General features: G+C 52.2%; 1 protein-coding gene across 3 annotated transcripts in view; it reads right to left on the reverse strand.

Annotated features, from left to right (window-relative positions):
* Positions 1-21,794, reverse strand: part of PIK3R6 (phosphoinositide-3-kinase regulatory subunit 6) — a 48,264-nt gene that overhangs the window by 14,147 nt on the left and 12,323 nt on the right. The window contains exons 3-11 of one of the 3 annotated variants that reach the window (XM_070479076.1): positions 14,869-14,952; positions 14,206-14,297; positions 13,455-13,523; positions 12,634-12,766; positions 12,422-12,491; positions 11,188-11,323; positions 3,768-3,933; positions 1,678-1,764; positions 90-513 (exon numbers count right to left, since the gene is read on the reverse strand). In XM_070479076.1, the coding sequence (XP_070335177.1) occupies positions 90-513; positions 1,678-1,764; positions 3,768-3,933; positions 11,188-11,323; positions 12,422-12,491; positions 12,634-12,766; positions 13,455-13,523; positions 14,206-14,297; positions 14,869-14,952 (1,261 nt within the window). Of the gene's footprint in view, positions 1-89; positions 514-1,677; positions 1,765-3,767; positions 3,934-11,187; positions 11,372-12,421; positions 12,492-12,633; positions 12,767-13,454; positions 13,524-14,124; positions 14,138-14,205; positions 14,298-14,868; positions 14,953-21,794 lie in introns of those variants that run through there. The other 2 variants (XM_070479075.1, XM_070479077.1) reach the window with 2 other exon arrangements.

Raw genomic sequence — 21,794 nt, forward strand, 5'->3', positions numbered from 1 at the left:
CCTCCCCCAGCCCACTTCTCCATCCTTCAGCAGCCCAGGCCAGGCCCACCTGTGTCCCAACCATCCCCAGCTGCCCCCTGAGGCCCTACCTGAGGTTGCGGTAGGCCCGGGCCAGGCGCCCCAGCATCCTGTCATCCCCCAGCACCAGCACCCGCGCTGTGTGCAGCCGGGAGACGCCGGGCAGTAGCTCCCCGTCCCCGCTGGGCCTGCCCGTCCTGCGGTGCAGCCCTGGGGGCCCATCCCAGCTGCTGGGCATCACGATGTCTGCGGGCCACACCCGCTTCTTGATGCCCCCTTTGCGCTGCAGCCCGGCTCGCTCTGCCTCGGGGCTGCCAGGGGCCAGCAGCTCGTCAGCCCCCAGAGGAAGGTCCCGCTCGATGCTGCTGTCAGTGGACAGCATGGACGCCCGGGCCAGCTCCCAGTCTGGCAGGAGGCCCTGAAGATCCAAGGCCTCCAAGTCTGCACTGAGGCGCAGCTGGGTTTGCGGGCGCAGGAAGAGCACCAGTTCCTTCCCTGGGATGTGAGACCAAGGGGACTGTCAGGGTGGAGAGGGGACACCAGGCTGGCTGGGGCCCAGCGAGGCTGGTGGTCCCATGTTTCCCACACACTTGTTAGCTGAACAGAAGCCCCATGAGATGCTTTGAGGAGGAACAGAGGTTATGTGGCAAACAGAGACTGAGAACCGCACATACTCAGACCACAAGTAAACATCCTAAAGACGCTGAGAAGTCCTGCCGCAAAGACATCAGCTTAAAAGGCGCTGAGAAGTCCTGCCGCAAAGACATCAGCTTCACTCACTGCCTCTGGACTCTGGAGCCCTCTTCCCCTGGGCTCACGAGCACCCTCCCGTGCTCCCACTCCCCTGCAGCTTCCCCGGGGACACAGACAACAGAGCATCAGCTCCTGGAGAGACCTCCAGGCTTTTCCAATTGCCTTTCATTTTGTTGCTCATGAGGAAACTGAGGGCCCGAGTGCACCGAGCCCATCTAGGGGGACCCAGCACATGAAAGGTGTGGACCTGGAACTCGCTTCACCAGTCTGGCACCTCCCACCACAACCTGCCCTTCTGACTCCCCCTGCCTTGAGAAGAGCAGGGGCTGGGGTGGGGGAAGGGGGGCCAACCCCAGCACGGAGGGGAAGTGTGGGCCCGCTCCTGCTCTGGAAACTACTGCTCTCTTTGGTGCCTGCCTCCTTCTTAGGGGCACGCACCATCTGTTGGCATCAACATGGTGTGTGGCGCTTTCTGGACACACGTGACCAGAGGCTAATGCACAGGGCTGCCCTGACACAGAGAAAATGCTTTTCGGATGCTGCAGACAACTCAAGGGACAAGGAGCACACTCACAGACAGACACAACAGATACACAGACACACACACGCAAACAGACATACAAAGGTGCACACAGGCACTCACAACAGATGCACAAGCAGACACTCAGCGATCACACAGACACATGCACAGAGGCACACAGGCACACACACGCACAAACACACACAGACACATACATGACAGGTATACACAGAGACAGACACACACACAGTGGACACACAGACACACAAAGACACCTGCACGCACACCGAGAGACGGACACATAAACACACAGATGCACAGACACACACACGCGCATATCCCGCATTGTTTCCAGCCCGTTCCCCAGGGAGGTCCAAGGCACTTACAGAGCTGCTCCTCGTCGGTCCACAGGTGGAAGGTGATGCGGGGGCTGGGCAGAGGGACACTCAGTGGCTGGTCCTGGAGGGGGTCACCTGAAGGAAGGAGCAGGCTGCGGAGACCACGGAGGAGAGGGTTGTGGGAGTCTTTTCTGCCCCTCCCCCACCCCCAGCTCCCGTCAGGGGGCCCAGAGGAAATGGCAGAGCCCCGCTCCCTCCCACGTCTGGCCTTGCTGAGTTCCCCTGCCTCTCTGCCACCATCAGCTCATTGGAGCTAACACTGCTGGTCCCCTCACGACCCAAGCATGCCTAGCAGCTCCTGCTTCCTGCAAACCTCCTAGCTGGAACCCTAGGACCCTTCTCAAGCCAGCCCACTTTATCCTTCCCAACCTTTTCTCCCGCTGTTGGTCCCTCCCATTGTGGTCCCACCCCCAGCCCTGCTGCCACCACGCTGCCCTCCCCACTGTCCATGAACAGACCAGGGGGAGAGGCCTCTGGATTGCTCAGGGCCTTCTCTAGGAGCTTGGGTGCAGTAGACGCTCCATTAACGTTTGCTCCTTTAGGGGAGGTTACAGACTCACGGCTAGGAACTAAGTGCAGTGGGAAGCCTGCATCCAGGGATGAGACCAGGGCCAGCTGATCCCCACTCCTCCTTCCAGAATCTTCTTGACACTCCAGCCCCGGGAGTCATTCCCTCCCCAGACTTTATTGGCTGCACACTGGGCACACCTAATGGGCTGCCTTAGGGTTTAACTTCCACAGAGCACGGCTCCCTCCAGAACAAGGCTGCAGGCTTCCTCAGGGGAAAGCAAACCCCAGTCACGGAACACTTACTACTGTTCTTAACTTGCTTATCATCTCACCAGGTCCTACCAGCAACCCAGGGTCACAGGGAATAGTATCTTCACTACAGAGGAGGAGGCAGGGGCACAGAGAGGTTAAGTAAGTGGCCTGAGGTCACACAGGAAGGGGCAGAGCCAGAATTTAAATCCAGGCAATCTGGCTTCAGAGTCCATGCTTTTACCCGTGACGTGGTGCCCATAACCACTGTCTCATGCTGCCCCCTAGAAGCAAGGGGTCAACGGGGACGCTCGCTGGTCAGTTAGATGTGCTGGGAAGTCTGGGTGGGAAGTAGGTGTCTGGATATGGCAGAGGTGGTAGGGGCAGTTCAGACAGGTCTTGTCCTGCCCATGCAGAGTTACTGCTGAGTTAGCAAGTGGTACCCAAGAAGAGCAAAGCCAGGTTTGCTCCAGGGCTTGGCCCAGCTTTGGGACTGGGGATAGGGCTGGGTGGATGGGAAGCTTCATGAATAGGTATTTCCATGTGGTAATCAGAAGCACTATAGAATACTTGTTTTTTTTTTGCTGCACCAAGAGGTATGTGGGGTTTTAGTACCCTGACCAGGAATTGAACCTGTGACCCCCGCACAGGAAGCACATTGCTTATTATAAAGTACTGATGGGTTTCCCGGGTGGCTTAGATGGTAAAAAAATTCACTTGTAATGCAGGAGACCTGGGTTTGATCCCCGGGTCATGAAGATCCCCTGGAGAAGGAACTGACTACCCACTTCACTATTCCTGCCTGGAGAATTTCATAGACAGAGGAGCCTGGTGGGCTACAGTCCAAGGGGCTGCAAAGAGTCAGACACACTGAGCCACTAACACCACACACCTAAGAACCAGACAGCCTGTGTTTGAATCTCAACTCTGCTACTTAGGAGGTGGGTGACCTTGGGCAAGATTTATAGCCTCTTTCTAACACAGTTTTCTCGTCTGTAAAATGGGGATAATGCCTTCTATTTCATAAGTAGTTTATTGTGAGGATTAATTGATTTAATCTATGTAAATTGCTGAGAACAGCAAATGGGGTGTAGGGAAGTGCCAAGTAGGTGTCAGCTGTTATCATGCCCAAATTACCCACCTTCATATTAACCCAAGACCTTCAAGTTCTTGAGCACCCTCAGGCCCTGGGCTCCTGGGAGTTGCTGTGTGTCCCACCCCCGCTTCAGCCACACTGGCCTACTCCGGGCTGGTTTAGAGTTGCTCTCTGGCGCCCCCTGCAGGTGACCGGATAGCAGCCCACCGCGCCTGCCGCTTACCGCCGCAGCGCCCCCTGGCTGTCGCCGCCGGCCCCAGCAGGGAGCAGTAAATCTCCTCCAGCCTCTCCAGGTGGCCCTCTCGGCTAGGGCTTGGCTCTCTGGCCATCTGCTCCACGGCTGTCACCACGGCGTGGAAATAGCGCTCCAAGGCGGGGCGGGAGCTGGCCTGCCGAGAAAGAGCATCAGAGCTCGAGCCTTGGCCCAGCACTCACCCACCCCTGCTCCGCCCAGTCCACAGGTGCACCGACGGCCCGGTGGCACCTCCCCTCTGCCCCGGACACCAGCAGGAGCTTCCCCAGGAAAGCTTCTGCTCCCCACATCCAGGAACCCGTTGTTAACTGATGCTTCCTGCAGCTGGGGGGTTTCCTCGGCCCCTCACTTCCTGTTGTGGGGGGATAGCTGGCGACCGGGAACCCAGAGGGGCAGGGATGACACTGACGCCCACCCTCCTCGGAATGTCACCAAGCATCTGGATCATGTTCTGCCAGGATGTAAACTCCAGGAAGTTTACTAGGATGTAAACTCCATGAAGGTGGCAGTTTAGTCTGTTTTGTTTACAGCTGCACCCCCAACCCCTATGACATCTGCTGGCACAGTAGGTGCTCAATACATTATTTGCTGCATATTTCCTAAACATGTCACTCATATACTATATATACTCCTATACATATACTCCTATATGCCTTGACATGCCACCTATAATCATTACTTTTCTTTAAATCTGTGTACTTTTTTTTTGGTTCAAAATTATTTCAAAAGGAAACTTCATATTGCTGCTTTAAGTAAAAATGCTACAGTCGCTTCTCATAAATAGAAAATAAGTAAGCTGAATATAATGATCACAAGTTTAGGCCCTCTGTTATGTCTGACTGTTTGCAACCCTATGGACTGTAGCCCACCAGGCTCCTCTGTCCATGGGATTCTTCAAGCAAAAATCATGGATTGGGTTGCCATTCCCTTCTCCAGGGGATCTTCCTGACCCAGGGAGCGAACCCGGCTCTCCTGCATTGCAAGCAGACTCTTTACCATCTGAGCCACCAGGGAATGATCACAAAGTTCTGTTATTAAACTCTAGCGAGGTACTATGGGCTGCCAAGGCTTTAGAGCTGGAAGCTTGCTTTCTCTTTTGAAAAAGGTAGATTAGTGAGTGCTAAAGAGGTGAAGGGTAGGATTTCCCTTGCAGTCCAGTGGTTAAGGCTTCGCCTTCCAAAGCAGGCAGTGGGGGTTCCACTTCTGGTTGGGGAGCTATGATTCCACATGCCTTGGGGCCAGAAAACCAGAACATAAAATAGAAACAATAGTGTAACAAATTAAATAAAGACTTTTTAAAAATGACCCACATCAAAAAAATTCTTAAAAAAAAAAGGCTAAGGGTAAAGCACCAGAGCCTTTCCCCTTAATAGAAACAGGTTTTGAAAGAGTCCCTCCCTCTTTCAAGGAGTGGCACCACGCTCTCCAGAACTGCAGGCTTCGTCTCCAGGGGCACAGTCTTGCCACCGTGACCTGACAACCACCCTGGATCACCATTCTCGGGCTGTGTCCCTACTCCCTACTCCCCAACTAATCCCAGCTCATCACTGAGGATGCAGGACCCAAAGAAGTGACACAGGTGGGCACTGCAGGACTTGCTCTCTCTTCTGTGCTAGGGGTCTGCTGAGCAAAGTCTTAACTTCCTGGGCTAAGGGAGAGAGGGTCGTTCTGACTATTGAGGGCTCCAATAAACACCTACTGAATGATCAACTGAATGAACACAAGTGATGACAGAGACAAGGAATCAGAGCTGGAAGGGACCTTGGGGACAATCTCATCTTGTTGCTTCATCTTACAAATTGATTATAAGTGAATTAATTAAATATTTACCAAGTACCCACTAGGTGCCAGGCACTGTTCTAAGTGCCAGGGTACAGCAGTAAACAAAACAGACAAAAATTCCTGTCTTGGGGACTTCCCTGGTGGTCCAGTGGCTAAGACTCGAAGCTCTCAATACGGCAGGCCTGGGTTTGATCCCTGGTCAGAGAACTAGATCCCATTTGTGGCAACTAAGACCCGGTACAGCCAAACAAATATTTTAAAAATTCCTGTCTCCATGTAGCTTATATTGAAAGTGAAAGCTTATAGCGAAAGTGTTAGTCTCTTGGTCGTGTCCAACTCTTTGTGACCCCATGGACTGTGTAGCCTGCCAGGCTCCTCTGTCCATGGAATCCTCCAGGCAAGACTGGAGTGGGCTGCCATTTCCTTCTCTAGGGGATCCTCTCAACCCAGGGATCAAACCTGGGTCTCCTACATTGCAGGCTTATTCTTTACCATCTGAGCCACCTGGGAAGCCCAGCTTATATTATAGTGCATCTCTTTGTATGTGTGCATGAGTGGGGGTGGGGAAATAATAAACAAGATTAGTGAAATGTACAGTATGAAAAATAACAGTAATGAAAAGAGAATAAAACAGGGAGTGGATGTGAAATTTGGGGGAGGGGCTAAAGTTTTAGATAGTGTGACCAGAGGAGCCTCAGTGAACGGTGATTCCTGAGTAAAGGCTTAAAGGAAGTGAAGGATCGAGCTTTGTGGATACCTGCCACGGGGCAGCCCCACATGGACACCCATCTCCAGTGGGCAGAAAACGGTGCAGTGTGCAGAGAGACAGACTGTTGTCCCAAGCTGATCTTCAAGCCTCGAGGCCTTGTCAGCTGACTCTGTGGACATTCGGGGAGACCAGTCTACTTCCCCCACTCCCTACCTGAGGGCTGGACCAGGCCCTCTGCAGAGAGGATGTGGTCTGCTGGCCAGATATGGCCTAGCCACCAGACCGTGGCTCACTGAGCCACCTCTCCCAGGCCCCACTTGTCCTCCAGCCAGCAGATATGACTGGACATGGGATCCCTACAGCTTCCTCAGAAGCAGAATTCCAGGTAAGGAGGCTGGGGTCTCAGGGAGTGGGCCGCCCCAGGCCAGGCCTCAGTCTGGGTGCATCCAGAATGGGCAGAGGGTGCCAGGGGACCCTTGAGGACCCCTTAACTCCAAGCTTTTTAGGGTCTCTAACTTCAGATAGATGATGCAGTCCCTGTGTCTCTCTTGGCACTTCTTTGGCCCCTCCCCCCATTCTCTATTCCCTAAAATGGACACTCAGATAAAGTGAGGGAGGGGGCATAACAGGCTGACTGTGCTTAAAAAAATTACAGCTTTCATTTTCAGCTTCTTTTTTCTGTAGCAAAATAGTGCAGGCACACATTAATTCCAGCTCTGAACCCCACCCCATTCTTGACCGGGCACCTCCCAATCCTTCCACATCCCAATGCCCTCAAACTCTGCCCAGCCTCACTCCTAAGCCGATTACCCCTGAACCCCAGGTGCATCTGATTCAGGGATGGAGTGAGGCCTGAAATGCTCTATTGCCTGCCATCACTGAGAAACAAAAACCAATGTTCTTATGTTAGGGAACCATGGGCTGAAACAACCCGCCTTGGCCTGGCAGGATGAGAACTGCTTGCCTAACTGGTCTCACAACAGGAGGTCCCAATAAAACTATCCGGGAGAATTCAGGAGAGGCCAAAACAGGGTGGAGACAACCAACCTCCCAGAATCCTTTGCACTGGGGTCCATCTTGGCTGAGAGATGGGTGTGCCACCAGGAGGGACCCTGAGTCAGACTATGGGCCAAGCAAGCTGACTGGTCAGAGACAATCCCGAAACTAACCCCCTCACCACGTGGCAGAGTGGTCCTCCTGGGTTCCCTGCCCTACTGCTCTCCACGTGGGTGCCTGCTCGAGTCTCTTGCTGGATAAGCATGTGTGTCTCCTTGGACTACTCATTTCCCAGCATTGGACAAGAGTCCACTCTTGGACCCTGGAAGGGACCCTGCTTCCTGCAACATTGACATATCCGACATTGTTGTGTCAAAATGGCAACTTGACCACGGCCTGTTTGGTGACCAGAAACCATCTGCAGAGCCGCAAGTGGCCGCACGGGGACTGCCGGGTCAGGTGACGAACTCTGGTCAGGAAGGCTGGTCAGAGTGCACCTCCCCTCTCCCCGAGAGCCACGGCCAAGTGCAGGGAGAAAGGACAGCAGCCCACACTGGGGGCCTTAGGTATTTGTGCTAAAACCAGCCTGGGAAGACTTTCCTGGTGGTCTAGTGGCTAAGACTCCCCGCTCCCAAAGCAGGCGGTCCGGGTTCAATCTCTGGTCAGGGAAGTAGATCCCACATACCACAGCTAAAATCAAGCACAGCTAAATAAATAAATAAAACCAGCCTGGGGCTGCGGTATAAGTTGGGGGGACATTCCTCCGTCATGTGGCTGTGTGCAGTGAACCCCCAAAAGGACTGTTATGGAAAGAGAGATGTCCAGGATGGTGAGGTAGGAGGCGTGAGTCAAGAACTCTCAGTGGGTCCAAGCAGGTGGGCAACCACAAAGGAATGGTGTGGATGGTGCTTTTAGGGAAAAGGTATGACAGAAAACAACTGACACAGTTTAAGGTTTATTTCAAATCCCAAAAGATGATGCTGTTAAAGTGCTGCACTCAATATGCCAGCAAATTTGGAAAACTCAGCAGTGGCCACAGGACTGGAAAAGGTCAGTTTTCATTCCAATCCCAAAGAAAGGCAATGTCAAAGAATACTTAAACTACCACACAACTGAACTCATCTCACATGCTAGCGAAGTAATGCTCAAAATTCTCCAAGCCTGGTTTCAATAGTACATGAACCAAGAACTTCCAGATGTTCAAGCTGAATTTAGAAAAGGCAGAGGAACCAGAGATCAACCAGAGATCATTGGATCATAGAAAAAGAAAGAGAATCCCAGAAAAATATCTACTTCTCCTTCATTGACTATGCTAAAGCCTTCGACTGCATGGATCACGACAAACTGTGGAGAATTCTTGAAGAGATGGGAATCCCAGACCACCTTACCTGCCTCCTGAGAAATCTGTATGCAGGTCAAGAAGCAACAGTTAGAACCGGACATGGAACAACAGACTGGTTCCAAATTGGGAAAGGAGTACGTCAAGGCTGTATATTGTCACCCTGCTTATTTAACTTATATGCAGAATACATCATGAGAAATGCCGGGCTGGATGAAGCACAAGCTGGAATCAAGATTGCCGGGAGGAATATCAATAACCTCAGATATGCAGATGACACCACCCTTATGGCAGAAAGCAAAGAAGAACTCAAGACCCTCTTGATGAAAGTGAAAAAGTTGGCTTAAAACTCAATATTCAGAAAACTAAATCATGGCATCTGATCCCATCACTTCATGGGAAATAGATGGGGAAACAATGGAAACAGTGACAGACTTTATTTTTGGGGGCTCCAAAATCACTGCAGATGGTGACTGCAGCTCCTAAATTAAAAGATGCTTGCTCCTTGGAAGAAAAGCTATGACCGACCTAGACAGCAAACTAAGAAGCAAAGACATTACTTTACCAATAAAGGTCTGTCTAGTCAAAGCTATGGTTTTTCCAGTAATCATGGATGGACATGAGAGTTGAACCATAAAGAAAGCTGAGTGCTGAAGAATGGATACTTTTGAACTATGGTGTTGGAAAATACTCTTGGGAGTCCCTTGGACTGCAAGGAGATCAAACCAGTCAATCCTGAAGCAAATCGACACTGATTATTCATTGGAAGGACTGATGTTGAAGCTGAAGCTCCAATACTTTGGCCACCTGATGTGAAGAACTGACTCCTTGGAAAAGACCCTGATACTGGGAAAGAATGAAGGCAGGAGGAGAAGGGGATGACAGAGGATGAGATGATTGGATGATATCACCAACTCGATGGACATGAGTTTGAGCAAGCTCCCGAAGTTGGTGATGGACAGGGAAGCCTGGCATGCTGCAGTCCTTGGGTTTGCAAAGAGTCAGACATGACTGAGCGACTGAACTGAACAGCAGTACACAAAAGACATCCATCAAAGGAAGGATCCAAGATGTAGGGCTCAGGATACGGAGAATCCCAGATGGAACACAAGAGGAGGAAGAGTAATGCCTCCAGTGTCTTTTGATGGGCAAAGAAAGAACACCCACTTCCTGCGCAGGACAAGCAGTGTATCATGGACCCCTCGAGGGTAACCCCTCTTCTGGAGTCGACTTCTCCTGCAGTGGCAGCGCTGCACCTCAGAGACACCCGCCAACCCACCTTCCCCAGGGCTGGCACCTTGCCCCAGCCCGTGCAGACTCTGACTGGCCCTTCTGGCATCCTCCCCTGCCCACGAAATCCAGCACCTGGGGCCACCCTGGCCAGAGAACCTCTCTACAGGCTGTGGTCTTGGCTGTGGATAGAGGCTGAGGCTGAGTCAGAGAGAAAAGCTAATGAAAAGTGAAAGTGGCTCAGTCATGTCTGACTCTTTGGGATCCCATGGAATTCTCCAGGTCAGAATACTGGAGTGGGTAGCCTTTTCCTTCTCCAGCAGATCTTCCCAACCCAGGGATTGAACCCAGGTCTCTCCCATTACAGGTGGATTCTTTACCAACTGAGCCACAAGGGAAGCCCAAGAATACTGCAGTGGGTAGCCTTTGCCCTTCTCCAGTGGATCTTCCCGACCCAGGAATTGAACTGGGGTCTCCTGCATTGTAGGAGGATTCTTTACCAACTGAGCTATCAGAGAGGCGGAGTCAGAAAGGAAAGCTAGGAAACAAACTAAATGCCCACGAGAGGAACAAGGGACTAGTTAAACTAGTTAAAGGAATGACAGCATGTTCAAGAGAGAGAATTCTCTTCCCCGTTAGAAGCATAGCTTTCCAAGGAAAATATTTCCATATGGCATATTTCAGTGTTAAAAGGATGGGGGAGGGGTGGGGCTGGAAGGCAGCCAAACACAGGCTTGAAGTCAGATAGACCTGGGTTCACATTCAGGCATAGCCACTTCTTATCTGTGTCATTGCAGGTAGGCGATTGGCTTCTCTGCACCTTTGTTTTGATAAGTACATCCACTTCACAATGTCCGTGGTATTTTAAGGTGATACATGTAAAATGTCTAACATGGTACCTAGAACCCAAGAGATGTTCAAAAAACTGGTTCTGAGATTCCTTTGGTGGGCCAGTGGCTAAGACTCTTTTGCTCCCAAAGCAGGGGGCCTGGGTTCCATCCCTGGTCAGGGAACTAGATCCCACATGCCCCGACTAAAAGATCCTGTGTGCTGCAACTGAGACCTGATGCAGCCAAATGAATAAAATATTTTTTGAAAACAAAAACCATGTTTTTTATGATGGCCACCATCGTTATTATTCATGAAATATACCAAATGTTAATTGCTAACATGACTGAGTAGAGGGGTATGAGTGATTTTTATTTTCTTTCTTGGCTCATCTGCATTTTCCCCCCAAATTTTCCTTAGTGAATGTGTATTTATTTTGGCTTAAGGGGGGAAAGGTGGTCGGGACAGAGGAGAACGGATGTGGGTGAGCAGGGCAGTGATCTTACCAGCAGCTTCTTCTGCAGTGCGCCTGCATGGCAGGCCTCCCCCAGCGCCGCCTGAAGGGCGTGGGAGACCACGTGGCGCATGCAGGCCTCTGGCGTCTGCTGCCCTTGGGCCGCCTCGATCTCCAGCAGCAGGGCACTGCACACGGAGGGAGACACCAGCTCAGGATCCACGAAGAGGAACACTCTGAGGGCAGAGGTGGGGGGACCGGGGGCTGATAAGGATGACCATGGGGAGGAGGGCCACTGGAGGGGCACCCTCAGAGCCTTGCAGACCACCCCCCCCAAGTTATTTACTTCCTCCAATAACAGGAGCTTCGAGTTCAAATGTCTGTGAGGGGATAACACTAGGGAGTGGTGGGGACTGTGGCAAAGAAGAGCAGGCACAGTCCTTTGGTGGCGGGGGGGGGGGGGGGGCGCCTGGTCCCTCTGGGGACCTCTAGTCTCCTCTCTAGGGAAATTCCAACTGAAATGTTGCTCTCCGTCTCAGTGTCATGCCCCAGTGACCCCGATATCCTCCAGGAGGGACCCTATATCCTTCTCACCGCAACTGGAGCTCTGAACCCTAAGTGAGCCCCATCGCTCATCACCTTCATCACACCAGAAAACCAGCCTCACCCACCCTTTCCTCCGTACTCAATCCTCCCGCTCTCTCCTCCATACCCAACTGTCACCCAGGCTCTCTGATGCCAGGTCCTCTGGGTCCCTTCCACTCCCCACACCTCCATGAACACTGAGCCTCAGGCTGCCCTTGACAGCACCAGGTCAGCAGAGGTACCTGCAGGGAGGAGACTCTGCACCCTCTGCCCCACCCCCAACCCCATCCGCTCCTCTCTCCAGCACGAGCAACAGACGTGTCCTCAATCTTATTAAAAGGGGCTACACACACAGCCCAGACCTCACGGTGTGATTGTGGCCCAAACTACTGAAATTCTGGAGCCACCTCCGGCTGCCTGATGCTACATCACAGCCACGGGCAGGCTGGAGGCGGAGCCACAGAGACGGAGCGTGGCCCAGGGCTCCATCCACGTTCCGCATGTGAGCGGGGAAGCTCTGAATCCAGCCCAAGAAGAAAGACCTGACTGCTCTCCGGGACCTCCAGGGAAGGACACACCCCATTCCCCCTGGAGGACGCCCCTTCCCCCCAGAGGACGTCCCCCATGGCTGGACAAATGAGAAGCTCTGCTGGGGCTCCTCTCGTCCTCCCGGCTGCAGCACGCTGGCTGGGGCCACTCACCTCTCCCGGTAGGGGTACAGCTCGCTCGTCAGGTTCTGCTCGGCAATGACCAGCCTCTGGTACAGCGTCCCTGCAGAGCAACTGCTTCAGCCAACCAGTCCCCGAGTCTCTGGCCCCTGCTCCCCACTTTCCCAGAAGCTGCTGGAGCTTTCGAGCTGCCTGGAATCCTGAGAGGAAGGCGAGATCTCAGGTGGAGCTGGGAGTGCTCTCACCTGGGACAGCCGTCTCCGTTTTCAGCCTGATGGCGCAGTCCAGGGCGATCGTGCAGTAGGGGGCGGGCAGGGTCAGCAACCTCTTGCAAAAAGCGTAGGTTCTCCGGTGGAGCTCCTCTGTGATGCCCGTGGCCTGGGTGAGAGGGAGGGGTCAGGGTGGCCAGAGCCCTGGGTCACAAAGGGCCCTGGCTGGGGTGGGCTGATGGGATGGGAGAAGAGCCAGACCTGGGCTCACACTTCCCTCCCAAGTCTACACCTTTAGCTTCTTCTCCCATCATCTCTAAGACTCCTCCCCTCTTGACACCCCATTCAGCTTTCCCAGGTGGCACTAGTGATAAAGAATCCACCTGCCAATGCAGGAGCTGTAAAAGACATGGGTTCAGTCCTTGGGTTGGGACGATCCCCTGGAGGAGGGCATGACAATCCACGCAGGTGTTCTTGCCTGGAGAATCCCATAGACCAGAGGAGCCTGGTGGGCTACAGTCCATGGGGTTGCAAAGAATCGGACACGACTGAAGCAACTTAGTATGCACGCATGCAAGACATTTCATTCACATTTATCAAGATGGAAATTCATCCCCATCCTGTTCCTCCAGCAAATCAACTCTCCTCCCAACCTTTCTGCTCTGTTGGGGATGCACCTTTACCCCCTGCCCCCCACCTCCCCAGTTTCATCTCTTTGTGTCTCAGGGCAATGACAGGGCTAAGGGAGGAACTAGAGTTCTTCCAGGCTTGCCAGGCAGAGACCTGGTGTCTCCTGGGTGTCTAGCCCAGTCACTTGCGGGTCACCACGACCACCCAGACCCTCAGCCCCGGCTCACCTTAGTGAGCACGTACATTAGAGTGTGCAGCAAGGGAATGATGATGTGGCGGGCATCCTCACTTTCTGCCTGGAAGACAGGAGAGAGAGCAGGGCGTGGAGGGGGCCGGAGGTTATGGGGGACTCGCCTCGTCCCCGTGGGAGAGGAGGTGGAAGGCAGTGTCCCACCAGGCCAAGGGGTGTAGGAAAGGGGCCGGAGCCTGCCCTGGCAGGAGAGCAGTGGGGGTGGGGAGGGAGCCCAGGTGTGGGGGGAGGGGCAGAGGGCCCTCCATGGGGGAGGGGCAGCCGCTGGCAGCAAAGGACAGGCGAGCCCCAACCTGGAGGCCCCCTTGAACGCAGCGTTTCCCAGAGGTAGAGCACTGGGTGGTGAGAAGGATGATTATAACTTTGACAGTTCTTAGTAGTTATGCATTTATGTTTATAGGAGCTTTTTGTTTCTGTCGAGTGACATGGGTTTTCCATTTATGGTGGTGTTTTAGAGATTCTTTCTGGAAGATGTTAACTCAGGTCAAACAGAGGGAATCAATGTGCAGCTACTATTGCCCACGGGAAAGTACGGGAGAGGGAGAAATATGGTAGAAACCAAAAGACCGGAGTGCGGGGAATGTGGAGCTGATGGGCAGACATGGCCCTTCTTCCTCTCATCCCCTCCCAGGAGCCCGAAAACCTACCTTCTCCAGCTCTCTGAGCGAGAACCCACCCTCTCTCTGAGTAAGAACCCACCTTCCCCAACTCTCTGAGTGAGAACCCACCTTCTCCAGCTCTCTGAGCAGGATGCGGACCAGCGCCGGGCTCTTCCCAGGATCCCGCTCAACCTTCTTGTGCAGGGACCACCTCCACATGCCTGGGCCAGGAGAGGGTGGGCATGGTGCTGAGCAGGACCCTGAGACCTGGAGCCCCAGAGCTCGAGGTCTGACCCTGCCCCGCACCGCCTTGGGTGCTGGGCTCTGAGCCCGTGGGTGGGCTTCTCACACGTGGGGGAGCTCTGATCTTCACCCCAGTGGGCAGTGAATTCCCAGGGCAGAAAGGACAGAGGTGGGGTGCTAGTGGGGACAGGTGTGTGCACGTAGCTTCTGGAGCTCAGCCACATGCCGGGGAGTCGTGCAGGCCTGGAGTGCCAGGGGAATCTTATTTGCAAGGGGAGTTGGAGAAGGTGGTTAAGAAAGAGGATGGCAGACCCCAGGTGGGCTCTGCCATGGTCTCTGAGAGGGTGAGCCAGCGGGCAGAGAAGGCATCTGGGTCATTCAGGCCCCAGGGACTTCCAGCAGGATGGGGGCTTGGCTGGAAGCCCCCCTCATCCTTTGAGCTCCAGGTCAGGGAACTTTCCCGAGAACGCATGGGCAGAGCTGGCTGGGGTGATGACGGGGTAGGAGGGGAGCCAACAGAGTGCACGGAGGATGCCTGCTGGTTCTTACCTCGGTTGCTCTGCAGGGCGGGGGCCTGGGCGCTGAGCTCTCGGAGCACAGCCTGCACGCTCCGCTGGAGATCCAGCTCCACATCTGGGGTGGGGGGTGGAGGGGGTGGGGGCGGGGAGGCTTTCAGGCTGGGAGCTCTGAGGCTCAGCTGCCCCAGCCTTACCCTCCCCACCTCCTCTTTCCCTGAGAATGTCTTTAGCCTCTTCTTCGAGCCTCAAAAGGAGCCCAGAAGCAATCAACTTAGAGCTGGCAGCCTGCATCCTGGCCAGGGCTGGAAAACAGCCTTTTGATTGGCATGTCTGTGTTCTTTGTACAATCAGAGTATCTCAGGGTGAGGTATATTTACTGCCAGAGATATGTGGGACAATCCCATTTGTTTCCTTTTGGTTGCACCCCGAGGCATGCGGGATCTTAGTTCCCTTACCAGGGATCAAATCCTTGTCCCCTGCAGTGGAAGTGTAGAGCCCTAACCACTGGACTGCAGGGAAGTCCCATAAGACACTTTTCAGTGGTACACAGGTGATCCCCAAATCTGAGTAATTCTGCACTGATTTTAATATATAGAAAAATTATGTAACTAGTTCCTCAACTAGTATGAAGAAGCTAAAATTTAAAGTCAACTTAAAGAAACACATGAGATAAATGGCAGGAGGTGACAAAGACTCTCTCCCACCAAACTCGGGATCCTCGAAGCCTTGTTCTCCGCTACGCTCTTAGCACAGCCCCTGTCCTGTCCCTGGTCTCCCAGCCCAGTTTTAGCATCCTGCTGCCAGTCATTCGAGGATCCCCGGCTCAATGATCAAGTTCTCTATTCCCCACCTTTGATGGGTAACTCCTCAACCTGCCTCCAGCAAGAGTCCTGTTAGGACCTTTTATTGAGAATCCCCCAGCCCTCAGGTCCCTTCTTAGTAGTTTGCCACCCACCGACCCCTCCCTCTGTGTTGACTGCAAATCCCCTTCTGTCTTTGCCTTATTCAGAGCTGAGCCTCATCCCCCTCTTCTACTGCAACCATCTTGAATAAAGTCTTCCTTAGGGTTTTTTTAAAAATACATTATAATTTTATTTATTTATTTATTTTTGGCTGTGTTGGGCCTTCGTTGTTGCTGTGGGCTTTTCTCCGGTTGTGGCGACCAGGGAACTACTCTCTGGTTGCAGAGCACGGGCTCTAGGGTGTGCGGCTTCAGTACTTGCGGCGTGCAGACTCAGAAGCTGCGGACTCAGGGGCTCCAGAGCGCAGGCTGAATAGTTGTGATGCTTGAGCATGGTTGCTCCTTGGCACGTGGGATCTTCCCGGAGCAGGAATCGAACCCCAGTCTCCTGCGCTGGCAGGTGGATTCTTTACCACTGAGCCACCAGGGAAGCCCCCATTAGGATTTTAACAAGTGTCAAGATAATTTTTGTTTCCTTTAACAGCAGTGTGCTGACATAGCAAAACTCTGGAGATGGTAACTGACCTTTGGAAACATGGTAGCTGCGAAAATGCACCTAACTCCTCTCCCACTACAAGGAGTTTAAGGGATCCAGGAGCTTGGGGCTGTCGGGCTGTGAAATCCATCACTTTCCAGCCAATACGGAGAGCAGCAGGGCTTCTAAAGCCAGCTCGTCCTCAGGAAGCTTTGTGGACGGTTGACTCTGACTCAGGGGTTCCCCAGCCTGTGGTCGGTCTAGCACATTTCCACCCAGCCCTTCCTCCCTTTCTCCTTCTTTCAGAGTTGGGCTTGCCGCACACTCTGAGCACTCGCTCCTCCAGCCCTCACCGGCTCCCTGTCCATTTTCTGTCCCACAGGCGTTTCCCCACATGAAGCCTGGCATGTCCAATCTTGTCTCCCCTGTCTGCTTCTTAGAGGACCGGGACCAACACAGGAAGTATGGCAGACACTCCCTGTGCCATCAATTCCCCTTCATAATCAGCTCCAACCGAGGGGCTGTCTCTACAGACAGGGGTGCAGTCTCTGGTTGTCAGTACAAACCACACGCCCCACAGGTTCCGCTTTTGCCTGAGCTGTCAGGAAACTAACAGCCACGTGGAGGCCCTGCCTCAAAAACCTGCTCATCTCAAGAGATAGAGAGTTCGTTCCTTTGCTCCTTTTGGGGTGCTCCTGCTTTACAAACATTTATTTTAATCTCCTCAGTTTCCTTTGGAAGTAGGTAGGACGAAGGTGTGAAAGTCAAAGTGTTAGGTGCTCAATTGTGTCCGATTCTTGGAGACCTCATGGACTGTATGAAGCCCACCAGGCTCCTCTGTCTGTGGAATTCTCCAGGCAAGCATACTGGAGTGGGTAGCCATGCCCTGCTTCAGGGCATCTTCCTGACCGAGGGATCAAACCCAGGTCTCCCGCACTGATGGTGGACTCTGCCATCTGAGCCACCAGGGTAAATAGAGAGGACAGATCTAAAAAACCAGAAGGTTGCTGCCCAGGAGTCAGAGTTTGTTTAGGTCAAGGCACCTGATGCTCTCATGGTCATGGACCCACTCTTCCATGACTCTGGCAGGGACCCTTGCAAGTCTGGGGCTGCCAAGCATCTCTGATACTCTCACTTTCCTCTGGCCTCTCACTTGCCCCCCCTGCCCAGGGCAGGTCCAGGTCTGAGTCTCCTTTGGGCTCTGAGCAGGAAGTGGGCAGGTGTCCCAGTCCACATTAGCCCACCCGGCCACCCTGCTGGGCAGTGCAGCCTCTCCCCAAACTGGCAAGGAAATTATTTCACCTGGCAAGAAGGCTCATCCCAAGCCATCCTTCCATCTACCTAGTTCCACCTGGCATGAAGATGAATGAGTTCATGCAGGATGAGTTAAGCTTCCCATGGTGGCTCAGTGGTAAAGAATCTGCCTGCAATGCAAGAGACCATGGTTTGATCCCCGGGTTGGGAAGATCCTCTGGAGAAGGCAATGGCAATTCACTCCAGTATTCTTGCCTGGGAAATTCCATGGAGCCTGGTGGGCTACAGTCCACGGAGGAGGCGCGGGGGTCCCAAAGAGTCAGACATGACTGAAGCGACTGAGTACAGGGTGTGTTATTTAAAAAATATGCTACGTTCTATTTCTTTTTTCTTCCTTCTCCCCGCCACCCCAACATAGACCACACAAGAGACTTAAAACTGTGATATTAATAACTGTGTTTTCCTCACTCATTAAAAAGGGTAGCCAAACCTTTGTCTTTGGAGCCCTAGGTTCCCCTGCTGTTTTGCACAGGGAGTTATGTTTTTATGTTTCAGAGAAAAATAGAGAAGTTTAAAAAAAAAAACAAACTCTGCCAGTAGCCTGGGGAGAAAACCCCTAAATAAACCCTGTTTTCGAAAGTCTGGGCAGCTGGAACAAACTCAGGCTTTGGTCCACATCTGGTTTGCAGACATGTCTTGTTTGGGCTTGCAGAGTGTCTTTGGGGAAAAAAAATGGAACTAGCTGCCAACATTCACAAATGAGGAGATTTTGCATAAAAGTTCAAATTCCTGGCATCTCTGGAAAGGCTGTCAACACTGGGCATGCATTCTTTTCCCAGGTGCCAATGACAGGGGCTGGGGAGCAGCTGCCCTCCTGAGATGGGGCATGGCTCCTTCAGGGCTTCAGAGTGGTGACTCTCCTTGTTTCCTTTACTTACATCCTTTCCTCGGCCGCTTGACCTTGAGACCCCTGGCTATCTGACTGAGACAATCAAGCTGGATTGTCTCAGAGGGATGGGTTGAAGGCTACTGCTTTTTGTTAAAGAGAAGACTGGCATGTAGATGTCAATGCTACTCTCTCAATTCGATCCATCCTCTCCTTCCCCCCCTGGGTCCACAAGTCCATTCTCTACTTTTATGTCTCTATTCCCGCCCTGCCAATAGGCTCATCAGTACTTCTTCTAGCTTCCATATATGTGTGTTAATATATGATACTTGTTTTTCTCTTTCTGACTTACTTCACTCCATATGACAGAGTTTACTAGGTTCATCCACATCACTACAAATAACCCAATTTCATTCCTTTTAATGGCTGAGTAATATTCTACTGTATATATGTACCACAATTGTTGTATCCATTAATCTGTTGATGGATGTCTAGATTGCTTCCCTGTCCTGGCTATCATAAATAGTGCTGCCGTGAAAACTGGGGTACATGTGTTGTTTTGAATTATACACTACCATGTTTAAAAACACATAGCTAGTGAGAATCTACTGTATAACACAGGGAGCTCGACTTGGTACTCTGTGATGACCTAGAGGGGTGGGATGGGGGGGGCGGTGGGAAGGAGACTTAAGAGCAAGGGGGATGTTATGTATACTTGCATCTGATTCATGCTGTACAGAAGAAGCTAACACATCACTGTAAAGCAATTATTCTCCAATTAAAAAAGAGAGAGAGAGAAAGTGGTAATCTGAGGGTAGGAGGTCAGATTCTCCAAGACTGTGAGGGCACGAGGGTTATGGGGACCCCAGGAAGGAGGAGGACCAGGGCTGGCTGGGACAAGGCTGATGGGTGGTGGCAGAGATCTCAGATGGGTGGAGCTAAGCACTAAACTCTGTGCATCTGAGAGCCACTGGTGTGGTCTCCTGGGCCACCTTGGCCAGGGCGCAGGGAAGTCCCCAGAGGAGCCCCTTGTCTCCTCATGGACCACGCAAGCCTGACCAGACTGTTCTGGGGGCTGCAGCCACAATGGACTGAAGACCCACAGATGTTTCCATCATCCAGATTTTGTGACCTCTGGGCTTCTCACAGGATCCCAAAGAGCTGGGGGTGGTGCCCCAAGTGAATGAAACAGGAATCTTAAAAAAAAAAAAAAAAAGAAACAGGAATCTGTCCTGACCTCCGAAAACTAGAGCTGGAAGCTGGACTGGATTTGATTAAGCCCACAAAAGTATTTCTTATGTCTCAAATATCTCAGGGTCATCATTCTTCCTTCTCTTTTTTTGGCCCTACCACACAGTAAAAGGGATCTTGGTCCCCCAATCAGGGATTGAACCCATGCCCCCTGCATTTCTGCATTGGAAGCACAGAGTCTTAACCACTGGACCACCATGGGACTCCTTCTGACATCATTCTTGATCCAGGACAGCCACTAAATAAACAGCATTCCTTATCCTCCCCTCCACTCAGGAGTAGGAGATAACTATCAGGTATCCAGATTACTATTCATATCTAACATTTAAATAGCACTTGAAAGGTAGACACGTAGAAAGTCTTGTGTAGGTGTAGCAAGACAATGGTACATGTTAAACCAATTTGATTTTTGTCACGGCTAGATGACAAGACTACACTTCTCAGACTCTCTTGTGGTGGCTCGGTGGGGGCCATGTGACTGGCCATGCCACTTCTGGCCAATGGCATGTGGTGCACGTGGTATGTGGCATTTTCAGGCGTGGCCATAAAACCCTCTGCCCTGTCCTCCATGAGCTTGGAAGAAATGGTGATGGTCCCTAAGAGGAAAGAAATCTCAGTCCCTGAAAGACTGTAACCCGTGTTGAGGAGCCACATGAGTGAGAAATAAGCATTTGTTGTGTTGATCCACGGACACTGGGGTCATTTGTTATAGCAGCTACTGTTCTCTGACTCAGGAACATACAAAGTGTTCTCTGGTGTGTTGTCTCATTGGGTTCTGGGCAGAGACCTGTGAGTTTGACAGAACAAATACTGATCTCCCTGTTTTGAGCAATCTTGAGGGACAGACCTGACCCTTGCCCCCGTCACCTCCCCAACTGCAGAAGGTCAGACCCAGAGGGGCCCTGGAGCTGACTCGCTTCCCATTTCACAGATGAGGAAATGAGGCTCAGAGGGGAGAGGCAATTTTTGCAAGGTCACAGAGCAGCTAGAGCAGAGCTTTCTGTTTTGCCAATCTTCCTTTAAAGCTGTCATCTTACGTGTGACCATTCACCTCTTCACTGGGGAAAGAGAAGAGGGTGTACCCAGGTGAGACTGTGGGCATGTGTCTACTTTTGTGTGCCTGGGGTTTGAATGCACAAATAAATGCCCCTGATGAAGTTGCCTGAAAAAAATTTCCCATGGAATCTCCCCGGTGGTCCAGTGGTTAAGAATCCAAGCTTCCACTGCAGGGAGCCTGACCCTTGGTCGACCCTTGGGTTTGACCCTTGGTTGGGGACCTAAGATCCCGAGTACCATGCAGCATGGCCAAAAAATTAAAAGGTTAAATAAATAGAAAAGAAAGTGGAGAGACAAACCACACACACGCATACACACCAGTTCCCAGCTCTCCCACCAGCGTAGATGTTATCACAGCTAGACAATAGGGAGGAAGGAAAGGACAAGAAAAGCTGATAGGTCCTGACCGTGGCGGGACCCCCTAGTCTGGGGTCTGCTCCTCAATTTCCGGCCATTCAGAGCTGACCGAGGACAGCAGTGCCAGCTCTCTGTTGCCCCGCGATCCTAGACAATCCAATCTCTCCCCAACCTACTCTTGGGTGTTGTCTTTTCCCCTAGTTCCCAACCTTGGCTGCACATCAGAAGTACCTGGAGAACTTTCAAAACTACCAATGCACAGCCGACCCCAAGCCAAAAACAATCAGATATCTGAGGGTGGGGACGAATAATCAATTTTTTAAAAATAGCTCCCCAGGAGACTCTGATGTGCAGGATTACAGAATTCACCTAATTGTAATGAGAATTACTGTCTTAGTCCGGAGATCTGATAACTGATCTGTAAGGGAAGGAGTGAAACGACAAGGTGCTCAGAGTTCACAGAGGAAAATCATCCCTGAATTAAGGATGAAGGTCGCGACCTCCCTGGTGGTCCAGCGATTAAGAATCCACCTTGCAATGCAAGGGAGCTGGGTTTCATCCCTGGTCAGGGAACTAAGAACCCACATGCTGTGGGACGACTGAGCACACAAGATCCAGAGCTTGCAGGCCTCAAGGAAAGATCCCACATGATGCAACACAGAACAAATCTCCCAGGGTCAGGATGGCCAGGGATCAGAGCTACACCCCCTGCAGTGG

This window comes from Odocoileus virginianus, chromosome 17 (genome assembly GCF_023699985.2).
Source record: "Odocoileus virginianus isolate 20LAN1187 ecotype Illinois chromosome 17, Ovbor_1.2, whole genome shotgun sequence".
Lineage (NCBI taxonomy): Eukaryota > Metazoa > Chordata > Mammalia > Artiodactyla > Cervidae > Odocoileus > Odocoileus virginianus.